General features: G+C 33.7%; 3 protein-coding genes across 3 annotated transcripts; 2 read left to right on the top strand and 1 right to left on the bottom strand.

The window, feature by feature from the left end:
* Window positions 1-269: 269 nt before the first annotated feature.
* On the top strand, window positions 270-1160 carry TRIADDRAFT_26557 (uncharacterized protein; the record flags this gene model as incomplete). Its single annotated transcript, XM_002113556.1, has 3 exons — window positions 270-370; window positions 523-698; window positions 934-1160. Coding segments are annotated over 3 exons (504 nt in total), but the record flags the coding sequence as incomplete, so codon positions are not given.
* A 5848-nt stretch (window positions 1161-7008) lies between these two features.
* On the top strand, window positions 7009-12747 carry TRIADDRAFT_37809 (expressed hypothetical protein; the record flags this gene model as incomplete). Its single annotated transcript, XM_002113555.1, has 12 exons — window positions 7009-7118; window positions 7308-7378; window positions 8170-8216; window positions 9486-9599; window positions 9948-10045; window positions 10211-10402; window positions 10763-10890; window positions 10991-11181; window positions 11279-11600; window positions 11703-11917; window positions 11990-12206; window positions 12294-12747. The coding sequence occupies 12 exons, from the start codon at window positions 7009-7011 to the stop codon at window positions 12461-12463; spliced, it is 1875 nt and encodes a 624-aa protein (XP_002113591.1). The 3' UTR covers window positions 12464-12747.
* Window positions 12748-14780: 2033 nt separating this feature from the next.
* TRIADDRAFT_27102 (uncharacterized protein) lies at window positions 14781-16318 on the bottom strand (the record flags this gene model as incomplete). Its single annotated transcript, XM_002113196.1, has 6 exons — window positions 14781-14888; window positions 14971-15085; window positions 15165-15271; window positions 15513-15661; window positions 15754-16135; window positions 16208-16318. Coding segments are annotated over 6 exons (972 nt in total), but the record flags the coding sequence as incomplete, so codon positions are not given.
* Window positions 16319-16563: the final 245 nt, after the last annotated feature.

Below are 16563 nucleotides of genomic sequence, written 5' to 3'. Positions count from 1 at the left end.
GAAAAATGATACACTCAAGAAAACGATTAGTACTCGCGAATTTCATGAATTAGTTCGAAAATCAACAACAACCGATCCACAAGCTATTTGGCCAACAACCATTCCGTATACATTCGACGTAACAGTCGGTATGATTATAAAATATATACTAAAACTTAGATTTAAAAAGATAAATATAGAAGCAATTTAAGGTATATTTAGATAATGATAAGGGAGGGATGTCATTTATGTCCAATTTATAATTATCACTAGCTGCGTCGACAAGGTCTGTTATTGAGGCCGCTATAACGAAATTTCAAGATAATACTTGCTTAACATTTCAATCACGAAACTCGGAAGTTGACTATTTAGAATTTACTTCAACTTTAAGGTAAATCTTCGATTTTCCGCATCTAAGATAACTTATTTGATTGCCAGTAATAAACATAGTGTTAATATAATAAGTATATTGGTAGAAATAAGTTGTAAGAATGATAATTTAGAACTCCATTAAAATTTTTTAATCATGAATCATTCCATTAGCTGTTCATCATTTGTCGGTCGAACTGGTGGCGCCCAGCCTGTTTCACTTTCTCCTTCCTGTGTATCAGCAGCTTCTGCGGAACATGAGATTGCTCATGCACTTGGGTTATTTCATATGCATTCGAGACATGATCGCGAAAGCTATATCCAAGTCAACACTGCAAATATTTTACCAAGTTAAGTCGGGGATAGTATCGCAAATAAATGAATGATACTCATTAATATTCTTATTGCAGAATAAATCTTTTTGTCAGGATTCTACTTATATGATAATTCTAAAGACTAATCTCTATGACTTTTATGACATTAATTACTCTTATAATCCAATTTTGTTACTTCCACATTAATGCTGTATTAATGCATTAACAAGCATATTTACTTATAAGCGTTTTTTGCATTTATTTCTTATAGCTGCGTTAGTCAATTTTGATTCTTACGATCATACCGCGATCGATCATAAGAATTTGGAATACGATTATAAATCGGTCATGCATTACGGAGAATTCGATTTCACTGGTAATTCTCAAAAAACGGTACAAGCTCATAATAGTGCTTCTATTGGTGTGGCAACAGGGTTAAGTTATCTTGACATCGTCTCTATTAATCTGCTCTATAATTGTCATGGTAAGAAATTTTAGTAAAAAATAAAACGATCATAGGTTGTTCTGCTATTGGGTACCGTAGTTTACTTTCAATGAGAATGCTTGTTATTGACAGTTCCATACATTTAAATTATCAGCAAATAATAAATAAATTAAGGCAATCATTTTTAGCCTACGCAAACAACGATCTAACGCAAAATACTTAAGTTATTTTGAGTGTTAAAAGTAGCATATGTAAGAATATATAGCCTGTCATAAGGTTAATTATGGTCATTATTCAATTCAGAACATACACCCCATTACTGGAACTTTGATAGCTTTCACCCGAGTGGAAAGGTGGCCGGTACTACTGTAGTAGAAAAACATGGTAGCGGTGGATCAGGCGATAAAATTGAACTAGTTCAAGGGCAAAGAAAGAATGCGCTGCATATTAGTGGCTCATATTACCTCAATCTTGGTAATAGAAATAAATCAACCAGTTATAAAAATACTCTAAATAACTGTCTATAGAATCCTATCTACGCGCATAGTAAATCGAGCTACATGAAGGTCTCATAGCAACTCTAACATTATATCTACGTTAGAATGATAGCCATAATTAAGAAACTCTAAATTTTATAAAGTCTTAAGATATACCAAAGCTTGATCGAGTCTCTGATTGAATTATGAATCTGTTTTTATAGGTAATTTCCCAAATCGTTGTATCCAAGATCCAAGTCAATGTACTAATGGGCTTTCTGTTATGTTTTGGTTTAAGCTGAACAGTCTAGATCAAACAGTGTTCCTTTTATCATCAACGTCCAGCTTATTAAATACACACGGATTAACCATTGCATATCGATACGATCCTGATATTTCTGATGAATACTTCGACTTTAATATTGTCGATTCAGGAAAGGTTTATCTAGCTTTTGTCAATTTTGCTGCCGATTTCTTGAATTGGCAACATATAGGAATGGTATGGAATAGGCAAGGAGGTAAGAATAACAAAGTTGCATATTATTCTGCTGAATTAGAGATAGTTTAAGTAAGATTCAGAATTTACTCTAATGAAGCTTTTCATTTCATGAGCTGTTACATGAATTACTCTAAATCACAATGAAACAAATGAATTTAATTTTTGTAGTGATCCAAGTCTACCTTAATGGTGTGGAGGTTGTTCCTGATGCTGTTTTAGATTATGCTGAATCCACTTCGACAGCTGCACATGACACTATATTAGTTGGCAAAGAAGAAGGTTCGACACAGGATCCAGCCCATTTCCAAATAGGTAACGGTTCACGCTATAATAATTTATTCTCATCCTTCTCTATATAGGATAAAGTAACTTATTTCAAGGATTTGCTACTGTAACCAACTACATCTTCTAATTTGAAGTCCTTTGCATATTAGAATTTTACTAGTTTAATATAAGCAATTAGTTCGTTGTTCGATTGTAGCGTTAAAATTTTTATTATTTTATGATTTAATCTAGAAGTTAATGATGATTATTCCATCTCGATTTCTATAAACTTAATTGCTCATATTGATGGCCTTACTTGTGTTTTACATATTAGATGATCTTGTGATCTACGAGAAACCTGTTAGTGCTCAAACCGTACTAAATGTTAAAAATAGTGGACCCTATCATGATAAACCATCCGAAGAAGGCAGCGGAGGCCATGTAGATACGATTATTCCCCAATTAGGCGTTGGCGCTAGCATACCATGGGTTTAGTTTTTCGTTTTCATCAATGTGATAGTATACCTATGCCTATCATAACTCAATTAAAAGTGCTAGATAGCAATAGAAATGAAAGTAGCAAGCATATTGATTGATGATAATGATAATAATGAAAATTGATATATTGCAGATATTGGAAAATCAAAAAAATTTAATTTCAAGATTCTATCTCGATATCTACATAATAATTTTAATATTCATAGGTTGTGGTGAATAAATGTAATATTACTATGAGATAGAGAGATGTACTATAGAACTTTGTTACGTGTTGATATCGGCAGCACTTTGTAGATAATACCTCTACATTTGGGCTTTATTTTATGTCGATTATTTGGATGCCATTTTAAATGCCGTTATTACCATATTATCGCAAATTATTCCAAGTTATCACTTTCATTATTGACATCCTTCATAAATTACGTAATGTCAAATTAATCATCATAATTATCATCAATCTTAGATAGATGTATATTGATAGAAAGAAATAGAGGCTAAAATTACATACGAAGCTACGCATTATACTAATGAAATTTGCTAATGATGATCTTGAAATAGCTGCGATACTTTTATCCTCGTTAATATTCCTAGTATCACTCTTGCTCAAATCATTCGAGATATCATTATAACTTAAGTAAATATTATGAACTGAACTTATGAGATACTGGTAATACAAACCGTTCTAGATAGTTCTATCTGAAATAAAATTCTATCAAGCTGATGATGATTTTGTGTTTGATGTTCTAGAATGTACAAGTAAATATGCGTAAGATTAATGATCCATAAGTTCAGGCGTTTGCGTAACCAACAATTCTATTAAACTTTATGACGGCTCTTTGTGGGGCACAGACATTGTACATTTTATTACAAATTGTACAATGCCGTGATGCAATGAAATTAATCAATGATATTTTGACTCCTCTACCGTCTTGCATAATGGCGCTATAATATATTTCACGATGATAAACAAATGTAATCAACTGCTGAATATTGCCTTAGATGATTGCCTTAGGGAGCCGTTATTTTACCGTCTGGTAATAAATAATTGTATAGGTTTATGGATATATTATGGCCATTTTATTTTTTAAATCTTTCAATGCCATATTCAAGTGATCTTCTTTGATGACATTTGATCCCTCTACTGCTTTGCATTTATAATTTTATATTCTAATTTATTTCACGATGATGAAACGAGTCTAGTTGACTCATGGTAATGAAGTAGTGGAGTCCCATTTTTATATCGAAATCCTTCAATGGCGTGATCAATATTATGACGTACTCAATGGTATTGAATCTCTTTGCTGTCTTCTACTGTCTAATTTGTGCTATTACAGTAGTATTAATTACTTTATCTATTGGAGGATAACAAACATGTCTACTTACTGTCTAGTCCGCTGATGGATATTTGGAGTAAAGAAGTCCCTGTAGCAAATGGTCACTTTGCTAAACTAGTACAGTGGTGAAAGATTGTACGATTTATGAATGTCTATTTTATTTTAATCTTTCAATGCTATAATCAAATGATACTAGTATTCAATAGTTTTGAATTCCTCAATTATGTCTTATATGATTTGTGCTATTTTTGATGTATTATTACTGTATTCATTTCAGGATGACAAATGTATCTAGTCAACTGATGGATATTGTAGTCGAAAAGTCCCTGACGCGAGTGAAGCTATTTTGCTGCATTATTAGTAAAAGACTGTATAGGTTTATGAGAATCAAGTGTATTTAACGAATGCACTTGATCCGGCTTATGAAAGACCATTTTATTTTAAATTCTTCCATGTCATAATCAAAAAGATATCCACCTAGTATTGGATTTCTCCACTGTTTTATACTGTGCAATTTTGCTTTATGATTTATTTCATAATGATAACCGAGTGCAGTCAACTCATGGATATTGGAGTAGAGAAGTCCTTGAAGGGAGTGATTATTTTTTGCTAGATGAGTAATAAAAGATTGTCCCGGTTTATGAATGTTCATTTTATATCGAATCCTTCGATATCATGATCCAATAATATTGCATGGGATTAGATTTCTCTACTATTTTATGCAATGCAATTTTGCACGATGATTTATGATTCTCATGATGACAAACAAATTCAGCCAACTGATGGATATTGTAATAGAAAAATCTGTCAAGGCAGTGGCTCTTTCACTAGACTAGTAGTCCAAGATTGCATAGGATAGGTTTATGAATGATTCATTTTATTTTCGATCCTTCAATGCCATTACCCTATGATATTGAATGGGATTGGATTTCTCTACTGTTTTGTATAATGCAATTTTGCACGATAATTTATTATTCTCATGATGACAAATAAGTTCAGCCAACTGATGGATATTGTAATAGAAAAATCTGTCAAGGCAGTGGTTCTTTCGCTAGACTAGTAGTCCAAGATTGCATAGGATAGGTTTATGAATGATTCATTTTATTTTCGATCCTTCAATGCCATTACCCTATGATATTGAATGGGATTGGATTTCTCTACTGTTTTGTATAATGCAATTTTGCACGATAATTTATGATTCTCATAATGACAAACAAGTTCAGCCAACCGATGGATATTGCAATAGAAAGATCTGTCAAGGCAGTGGTTCTTTCGCTAGACTAGTAGTCCAAGATTGCATAGGATAGGTTTATGAATGATTCATTTTATTTTCGATCCTTCAATGCCATTACGCAATGATATTCAATAGCATTGGATTTTTCTGATTATACAATATATGCTACTACGGGGCTGAGAAAAATTTGAATCAAAGCTAATTTGTTATCGTAATTATTATTATTTGCTGTATTTATTTCAGGGTGATAAATGTGTCTAGTCAATGAATAGATATAGCAGAAAAGAAGTTACTGAAGGGAGTTATTATTTTGTTAGACTAGTAGTTAAAAATTGGATCTATGGATGATTAAAATGCAAAGGTCATAATATTGCTTTGCATGCTCCATCATTTTAGTCATTGACGTCGTTTGACGTCGAAGCTCAGGTACTGAGCTGTCATACTGTCATGTGAGGTGAGGTTATCACGTTACAGACGTTATACATTGCTGTGTTCAAGGAATACGATTGGTCAACTATCGAAAAAACAAAAACAAAAGAAGCCTATAGGCAGTCGTCGCTGCTGCGGGTCAGCCCAATGACAGCTGATGTGACATTATTGTCTTCTCTTTCAATTACGGCAATCCACGTCTAAGTACTGTGTTTACAGTGTACGTTGCTCAGTAACGTAGGCCATGTTTGAGTATCTAGATTATTCAAGTATCAGCATACTAGAGTATACCAGCTGTAGGGAAAATGATGAAGTTAGTGAACAAGGTGGAGAAAAATGGACTTTTGTAAAGTTAAATTCATGGCTCATGTGTGTATATACTTCTATTAGAAGCAGATCTTTGCTTGTTTGAGTCCATTTGACTGTCGTGTACAGTGTACGGTAGTTTTGCAACACATTTTCATTAAAGCTGTTACTCATTTTTCACCCTTTCATATCGACAAAGCAAGCACCTTTTTATTGTTCCAGACTTTTAGTGCATACACAGTACAGTATTATTATCACGTTGAGAAGTAGATTTTCGTCAATACAATTCACAGCTCATGAGTCTACACATGTTAGAAGTGGATCTTGCATTAGTTTACTGCATGCTAGTTTTGTAACACATTTTCTGGATAGCTTTTACCTATTTCTATTCTTGTTAAGGTCGATCAAAGCTACTTGTTGCTGTACTCTTTAGTCAAAAAAAAAAAATTTTCAATGTTATTTCACTGGGCCGACCTTGACAGTGTACAGTACACAACACTGGGTACAATGTACTGTACTCTACAGTGCTCAATATCGAAAAGTGTCATGGGTAATTCAATGATATCGATACGCAAACATGAGTGATAATATGACAGGCTGGTATAGAAAAAATTCGACGGTCAATTAGTGTATGTGTTATGCATTCAAGTGGCACCGCTGTAGCCTGGTACGGTACGGTTAGACTACGGTACATTTCCCCCTGCAATGTGGTAGCTGTACCCAGTGTACCCGTACAGTATACCGTACTGTACAGTACGCTGAGCGTATTGTAGACTATAAGTATCACTGCATTCGTATTTTCGCCCCCTTTCCAACTTTTGACTGTTTCGAAAAGTTACCTCGTCATCATCGTCGACCAAAATGGCCAATTCCTATCACCGACCGGATCAAAAGCGTATCCAAGCGCTTAAAGATGCAGCCAATAAGCTGCGTATTTTGAGCATAAAATGCACTAATGCTAGCAATTCAGGGTGAGTCTTTATACGTAGAGTGTAGCTATGGGATAGACGCATCGATATGGTTTTGTGCAAAGCATTGCCAGCCATCTTTTTAGGCCTTTCGTTTTCCTTGTTGTTAGGCCAACAGTTGCAGCTCCTTTCTTTCACCTCATTAATAATAGAGAGAAAATTGAACTTTTTTTTTGTATGTATTGTTAACAGTCATCCAACTTCATGCTGCTCTGCTGCTGAAATCATGTCTGTCCTCTTTTTTAATACCATGAGATACAAAGGTAAGTAGGTTTTTCTGCATAAGCATGCATACGCTGCAGTACTAGTTACAAAAACATACTGACAGTACACAGGTCATTTTTGCAAAATGACCGATTATAATTATCTATACGGTAAACGACATATACACTATTTGAAAAATACCAAAACATTCTTTTAGCCTTTTTTTCATCGACTGAATTTATACTAATCACTGCTTGGCTATATTATATGTAATTAATCATAGAAGATACAACTTTAATAATACTTCTCTAGGTAGTATATCAAATGATAAAATCCTTACACTTTGCATGGATATGATCAATCGTTTTAGGTCTACATTAACCTCCCTTCATTGTGCAGCTACGGCTATATATATATATTATACACACACTTTTAATTCCTTCTGTTGATGAAGGATATCGAAATACATCACACGCAGTATACGTGCTGTACTGCACACACCATGGTCATTAGCAATTTCAAAAATTTACCGATCACGATATATAGATGAGTACAAGTTTATGCAGCGCTCATTAGTAAATTGTAGATATTGCAGATCGAAAACTATAGCTATAGTAATCTATGTGGACGATCATTTCGTCTGCAAGCTAATTACTGATCAATGGAGTGAATAGTTCGGTCTACGTATGAGCGCTGCTACCAAAATTTATAACATACATTACTTGTCTTGTTCCTTGGCAAATATTTTATGAGATACTGTTTTTACATTATACGAAAACAATAAAGGAATGATTAAACTCGTATATCGATCTCAGGATTTGGGATTAATTTTCTAATGTTTCTTTTACAGTCTCTTTTCCTAGAGATCCATCCAGTGACCGGTTCATCATGTCCAAGGTTAGCAAAGCGATATGCATAATTATTACAGATCTTACTATATGTTAGCAACAATACTTGCATAATTCGGTTTAAAAAGCGCAGTTTAGCATTTATTGGATAAAGCTCGTATTTAGATAGCTATAGCTTGAATATTACATCTACAAGTTGTGTAACTATCTCTACAATGATGTAGCTAGGTCTGTATATAAGTATTGTAAATCTCTGCAATGTCTGAGCTCGTAAGCAATCGCTTTGATGGCGTGATCCGTTACTTAAAAGAATATTCGTACCATCTGATATCTACACTATGTATTTACCTATTGGGTATGCGGTACATATACGTAAAACTATACGCTGTACTCTAAAGACCCAAAAGAAACTGGCCCTATAACATAGTTTATTTTAATTGATTGTGTTTGCATATTTTTATGCATAATTAATATATGTAATTACGTATGTTTGAATAATTCTTTTGTCAAGTCCTAGCTACTAATAGTGCCCTCTCCGCAATGAGCAATGTGCGATTGACCTTTACTGGAAAGCTATACATTAATGTTGACAATTGATTAATTACTGATATACATGTATATAACCAGACCATCATTTGCATTGCGGGTTACGTAGTTACGACAAACCAACCATATATTATATTGTAACCTAAAAATATATTCTACATAATTGTTCAGAACTTTTTCAGTGGTATACAGTACAGTGTGTTTTGAATGAGGAAAGACAGACACGTTTACAGTACAGGTATACCTTATCTCAGTAGGAATCATTATTTACCTTATCCAGATGGTGTTGAATACTTTTCCGTTATTCGTGATTAATCTCTTTTTATCATCTAACAAAAGCAGAAGTAGTGCTGATTATACAAAATTATTTAACTCACTTGGATTATGTTAAACACTTTTTCCGTTATTCATGATTAATCTCGTTTTATTAACAAAAGCAGAGTTTCTAGTTTGTAAATGTACGCATATACCTTAACATACAGTACTATGCATTACTGCTACCCGCCGACACCTAATTTATACGATTGTTACGTTGCGACATGATTGCTTGCAGTCAATAACATCTTGTAATTATATTAAACTACTTAGATATGCTGGATAAACTGATAACAGATTTGAAAAAGTCGTACAATATAAGATTCCAATGCTTATTGATTTTGTAATTGTATGCAATGTAGTATTAAGAAGTTGCTGCAGATTCGATTCCATGAATCACCGTTCTCATCATCACTTCGCCAGTTACTAATTATATTATCAATAAATTTTTATAAAGGGTCATTGTGCTCCTATCTTGTACGCTGCATGGCAACTTGCAGGCCTTTTCTCAGAATCTGAGTTAATGAATCTAAGAAAGATTGACTCTGACTTGGAAGGACATCCGACACCAGTACAGCGATTATTTGATTATTTTAAATTTTAAGATACTCATACGTTATCTTGATGTATACTTGGCAATTATAGTAATATTTAGTTATTGCGATGCAGATTCAAATAGAAGCAACCGTGAATAGTTTTTTGCTACAATTATGCAAAATTTATAGATGAATTTTAATAGATATACGCATAAGTTCGAATACCTTGACTGATTTAATTAGTATCACTATATCTCGTAGTCACTTTGTAAGCGTTCTACTGATTTACGAAATACCACAAATTCAGATTTAGATAAAATTTAGGTTATCTCGTAGTTCAGAGAATTGTACTAAAACTCAGCACTTACCTCCCTTTTTTATAGAGATTGAATTTTATCGATGTGGCCACTGGATCACTAGGACAAGGTTTGGGTGTTGCCTGTGGAATGGCTTACAGTGGGAAATATTTCGATAATGCCAGGTATAAGGAAATAGCAGAGAACGTTTTAATAATAATATTTTGAACATTGAAAATTTATTCATATTTAATGATTATTTGTATCCTATGAAGTAGCAGCAACGATTTGTAAATAGATTACAAAAACTGTCGTCCTTATTTTGATAATTATATAATTAATATATTCAGTTACCGTGTATACTGTCTTATGGGAGATGGTGAAACGGCTGAAGGTAGCATTTGGGAAGCTGTTGCTTTTGCTAGTCATTACAAACTCGACAATTTAGTTGGTATTGTGGATGTAAACCGACTTGGACAGAGTGAACCGACTTCGCTACAGCATAATTTGGAAGCATATCGTAAACGTTTCGATGGATTCGGGTAACGAAATATAGTATTAAGGTTACATAATACGATGTACCACATAATATCGCTTCTTTAATAGTTTTATAGCGCTTCTGAAGTTTGAAAGTATTGTACTCATGAGCAATTACTGTTTATGGTGCGACCTTTACATATTCGCACATTTAGGGATATACTAGCTCTACAATAGACCGTTATTTCATAATAAAATCATTTTAATTTTTATTGCACAGGATTCGTTATCATTAAATATCTCTTTCGTTAAAAAAAAACATTCGACTAGATTAGATTACGATTAGCGATGTATTCTACTACTAATCAATAAGAAAGTATAGAACTGCATTCCATACATTAACATGTATTCATTTTGGGCGATAGATGGAATGCAGTAATTGTTGATGGAAATGATATTGAAGAACTTTGTCGTGCCATGCATGAAGCTAATACCGTTAAGGGACGACCAACTTGCTTAATAGCAAAAACTTTGAAAGGAAAAGGGATACCTAGTTAGTAATGCTACCTCACAACGCCCTGTTGGTATTGTTTTAAAACTACTCTTAAACATAAAATGATCGTTGACGTTAAAAATTTGTCTTTGTGAATTAGATATTGAAGACGAGGAAAATTGGCATGGTAAAGCACTTGGTGCTAAAGCAGATGAAGCTATTGCCGCCATTAGCTCATTAATAAGTGATAGTCAATTACCCCAACCACAGCCTGTCATCGATGACGCTCCAGGAGTTAACATTAATGAAATAACATTATCTGAACCTCCCAATTACAAACTGGGAGATAAGGTTAATCTATCAGATGTTTCGTTACAATTACTATGTAAGGTAAATAGCTGGTAATTCTTAAAAAATGTTTACATATTTATATAATTATGCATGATAGGTTGCAACCCGTGTAGCTTATGGTACTGCATTGGCCAAACTCGGCAAGTCAAATGATAGAGTAATTGCCTTGGATGGTGATACAAAGAATTCAACGTTTGCTATAACTTTTAAGAAAGCCCATCCTGAAAGATATATTGAATGTTATATTGCTGAACAAAATTTGGTTGGTGTTGCGGTGGGATGTGCCACTCGTGATCGCCATGTTGCATTTGTTAGTACGTTTGGTGCATTTTTTTCCAGAGCTTTCGACCAGATTCGCATGGGCGCCATTTCTCAAACTAAAGTTAATTTCTGTGGCTCACATGCTGGCATTTCTATCGGTAAACTACGTCAACTATCCATCATATATTTTGATTTTACTGCATAATACATTTAAATTATGGGATCACTTACAATATTTGTGTAATAATTACTGCTTATAGGAGAGGATGGACCTTCTCAAATGGCTTTAGAAGATTTAGCGATGTTTCGTACGATTCCTGGAGGGGTTGTTTTTTATCCTAGTGATGCTGTGTCTTGTGAAAGAGCAATTGAGTTGGCTGCAAATTACAACGGTATTACGTTCACACGTTCAAGCCGCCCAGCGACTGCCGTACTTTATGGAAATGACGAAATCTTCGAAATAGGAAAGGCAAAGGTACGTTGAATTAGCTTTTTCGGTTTAGCACGGACTGTACTAAATAGAAGAAACTCTAATGTTTAATGACAGGTTGTAGTAAAGAGCGATAACGACGCAGTGACGGTAGTTGGCGCAGGTGTTACACTTCATGAAGCAATTTCTGCTGCTAATACTTTAAAGGGAGAAGGCATTAATATCCGAGTAGTCGATATCTTCACTTTGAAGCCCATTGATGGCGATACCATCTTGTCAAGTGCCAAAGCAACAAACGGAAAAATTATAACTGTTGAGGATCATTATTATGAAGGTACGTGCGGTAAACTGATGCTTTTACCTGCAGTTCATGAATATTATTGCCTTTGAAAAGTATTTCTAACAATTGTCTCAATCGTAGGTGGTCTTGGTGAAGCTGTAGCTGGTGTAGCTAGTGGTGAAAGAGATATTACTATTCGTCGTTTAGCTGTCAATGCAATCCCACGTAGCGGCCCTGGTTCGGTGCTGATGCAAAAGTTCGGAATTGACTCAACTGCAATTGTCAGAGCTGTTAAGGAAATGATTGCTTAATTATTTGGTGCCATTAAGTGATCATCATAATACAAAATACGAGATAACATTCTAAATACGAAAATAGTGTAGGCTAAGCTATTGCTTCATTTTTAACTTGTTTAGCAGCCGTCGTTAAATGCGTTAAAGTAAAAATTCAATCAGTAGAAAACAATTTAGTATTAGTTCATGTTAACTTGATATTATTGGTTACCAGTTCTGATTATCTTAAAATGTTGCGAAAATACGCGACATGATCTCATAAGACATGTTTAATGGTTGACAGTAAAGTGGTCATTTGTTATACAATGAGCTTGCTATCTCTTTTCTCCTGTTATCTACAACAGTAAAAGACAACAGAGGGCTATGGATGGCTCTTACTAATCACTATTACTATGCAAAGTATTCCTCTAGTGAAATTTCCTACAATAGATAATAAGAAGCCTAGCATAATTTGTGGTATTATTAAATAATAGGAGTTGACAAGAAGTATATATTTCCTCATAATACATATTTACAGCAAAAAAACTACTATTCTTGTTACAAAGTTAATTCTATGGTAACCACATGAATTTCTGTGCTCTTAGACTGCAACTATCGCTAAATTTGATTAGCTTACAATTTTACATTCATACATTATCTCTAGCTTATGTTACTGTACTGTAGTTGTTATGTACTGAAGAGTGCATGTCTATAATTTCTTATGAGTGCAGTTACATAATTGATATATATTATACTGTACTTTTCCGTAAAATAGTCTACACTACTGTAAACTGTCTACGAAGTGTTACCCGCACTTGCATCAATATCAGGACACCTCGTAAATTTAGCGCACTAGAATGGAAGGAAATCAAAGTTAAAGTAGATTTAATCTATTACCAATATCGATTCACAGCGGTAGAAGAATTCTGCTATATTTCTACAAGTGCTTTCCGGATATGACATCATTTTATTCGTAACAGTTATACAGGACCGTTAATACAAGTATACTTATACGCGTCTAGGCATTTGCCGTTTTATTTTATGATTACAAAGTTTTAAACATCATTTATTTCAGGGACTACTAAACGCAAAGCCTCAATGTAAGACATACTGTAGTATAATTAGAATTTAAAAGTATGTGTTTAGTAGTCCTTGATTATCTGCAGAGAAGACATGCGGTCAACCTCAATATTTTAGAATCTCAATACTAAGCACCACCTAAGGCACTCCTATTAAATATCTACTCGGTTTGCTTTTCGGAAGTGGAGGATATCAAACATTTTACTGATAAGTATGTGTACTTATAAATTCGACCACAGTAAGCAGTACCACTGCTACCGTATTTGCCATTTGTCATAGCGGAGGTTTCTATGTAGAGCCTTTATTGAGTAGAGAGCTATCACGAAATTTAAAAATATCACTACTTTGCAGTGATAGAAAAATATGCACAGTAACTGAATTGTCGAATGCGAACGATAAATTAGTATTCCATAATTCCATATTTAAGTGTATAGCAAAAGGTATAAAACAAGAAGTTTATAAATTAAGATAAAGTAAATCATATCACTATTACATGCAGACGAAATCATCAGAAACAGCAATGATTTCAACTACTAGATATTAGTATGATACGTTGTTTTAATTAATATTATTATTAACGAATAATTTTACTTAAAAATTCATAAAATTATTTGCTCTTTTGCTAAATAGTGTAACTGACTTAAGTATCCCACCTTATTAATGCCGACTGTAGTGTATTTAGAATATACTATAACTATATTCTACTCTTAAATATAGACATGTTGTATTGCTCTTATATTTAGACAGATCTACAGTCCGCTTACTCTACATTCATATATAGACTACTATATTTAGTTATTACGGTACTTGCTGTTTTCTACAATCATCTGCTATTTTTTAACCTGTTATGGTATATGTTGTATCTAATTCCACAATCCTATTCTCTGCATGTGCTCTATCTTTAAAACTACTATAAACACCGGCGATTTCTACCTCAGAGTTCATTAGCCTCTCAGTTAGTCTTCTAGTTAGTTTCTCACTGTCTAATACTTCTACTCGTTACTCACAACAGCTTGCACGCTGATCTACCGTAACTACCTCACTGTACTTCACATTACTAACCTACAATAAAGCATAACTTTTATAACACCTTTGTTGTAATAATTGTAAATGGCGACTAAATCTCAATCCTCTGAGATATCGAACCCTCCATCACACCGACTCTTTATGTGTGAAAAGGTACAAGTGATACCTCTTACTGAAAAGCTATGATCATTGATTTAATACATTGATTCAAAAGTGTTTTAATAAATTATTAATTTCCCTGCATATATTTTCAAGAAATAATCTTGCTTTCTCCATGGTGCAATACAAAAAAATCAGAGCCAGACATTGACTCTTGCGCTGTTAGACGTTTTAGCTCATGTAGAGGATCTAGATAATGCTGGAACCGTCCAAAAAAATTAATTTGACATTTCGGATATAATTTAAAGAGATTTTTCAAAATATAAATCTAAAATACTCACTTCGTAACTAAGTTGAAATGTACCCCAATGAATTCCCAAAGAATTCTTTGATTTAATATCATGATGGATCTGTACAGCTTCTTCAGTATTTACGTGCTGATTCTTCATTAAGATCCTGTATGGTGAAACAGATGGGTTCTAGATGATTACATAAAACTACATCCAATGCTTGCGTAATATATTTTATTTAGTACCTTGGTAAATAGCAGCCGATAGGAATTGCAGCAAGGTCGAAAGGACCGTAGGAATGGCCAATTAATTGAAAGATATCAGAATATCCAGTATCACCCACAAAGTAAAACTAGAGAGTTCAATGGATGAATGAGAGTTTTAAGCGATTTAATTGATTAAAGATAATCACTAGCTTTCATAAGGTACTGACACAATAGTATAATTTTATCTTAGAATGGCATGTAAAATACAAGAAGTCATACGTGGTATTTTTAGATTTAATCATACATTATTGTATCACTAATACTAGTGAATTATTCGTTTTATGCATATCATGATAAGTGAAGATATGCCAAAGCATAATTAGTTACATTATGATTAGATCCAGTAACTATCCATCCTCCCCATAAAGATCCACAAGTATCAAATAGCGATCTTTTAGACCAATGTCGACTTGGAACGAAAATAAATTTAAATTTCTTATGAAATGGATGATTGCATTCTTCCCACCAGTCAAGTTCTGATGTGGCAAAAACCGTTGCAGATTTAGGTTTATCTTAGTTAAATAATGCAAAAGTCTGGTGACGAATGTAAATGTAAAAATGTGCTTACCTATGATATTATTACAATGACACTCTTGAAACCATTTCTTTAAACCTTTTGGGATAAACCAAGCCAACTGATCATGAAAACGTCGGTTAAGTTCAACAACTGAATTATAATCTAAGTGGTCGTAGTGGTTATGACTGATGCATACAGCATCAATTGGTGGTAATTCATTTATTTTGCATGGTGCACTTCGATATCGCTTAGGTCCAAATAATTGTGAAGGCGAACATCTATCGCTGAAGATTGGATCAGTTAGGATAGATAAATCTTCAAATTGGGTTAGCAATGTTGAATGACCTATCCAAGTGGTAGTAATCTTATCAACTGGGGGACTTGCTAATAGATTATGATCTGGTGTAACGATCGGTAAGATTGAATCTAAGACCTAAATAACGATAAAGATCCAATAAATAAATTTATAGAACAGAAGTATATGGATAACTTTATGCTATCACACGACCTGTTTAGAAGGAATATTACTCTCATCTTTTTCATTAAATAGAATTTGCCATGCATCGCTTAAGGAAGGGAGTCGAAACTCTTGCCAGGGATCAACAAAGCGGCCGTTAATGAAAGTACATCGCTTCTTGCTATCGTCATACCATTGCCGACTTTTTATAGCAGCTTTGTCAGTTAGTTCAGCTTGAGATTTATTTGTTGATGATCTAATTCAATACATTCAGTATTTGTAGTACAAAAGAAATGATCACCCGTTAAATATAACTGCTCATATACTACGATCACATAGCTACGTGCATGTAATCCTTCACCAATACAACCAATTTATCAATAGGAAACACTTCAATTTTAAAT

Source organism: Trichoplax adhaerens, genomic scaffold, assembly GCF_000150275.1.
Source record: "Trichoplax adhaerens TRIADscaffold_6 genomic scaffold, whole genome shotgun sequence".
NCBI lineage: Eukaryota > Metazoa > Placozoa > Uniplacotomia > Trichoplacea > Trichoplacidae > Trichoplax > Trichoplax adhaerens.
The sequence above is the reverse complement of the archived record's forward strand: the minus strand, read 5'-3'. Positions and strand labels throughout refer to the sequence as shown.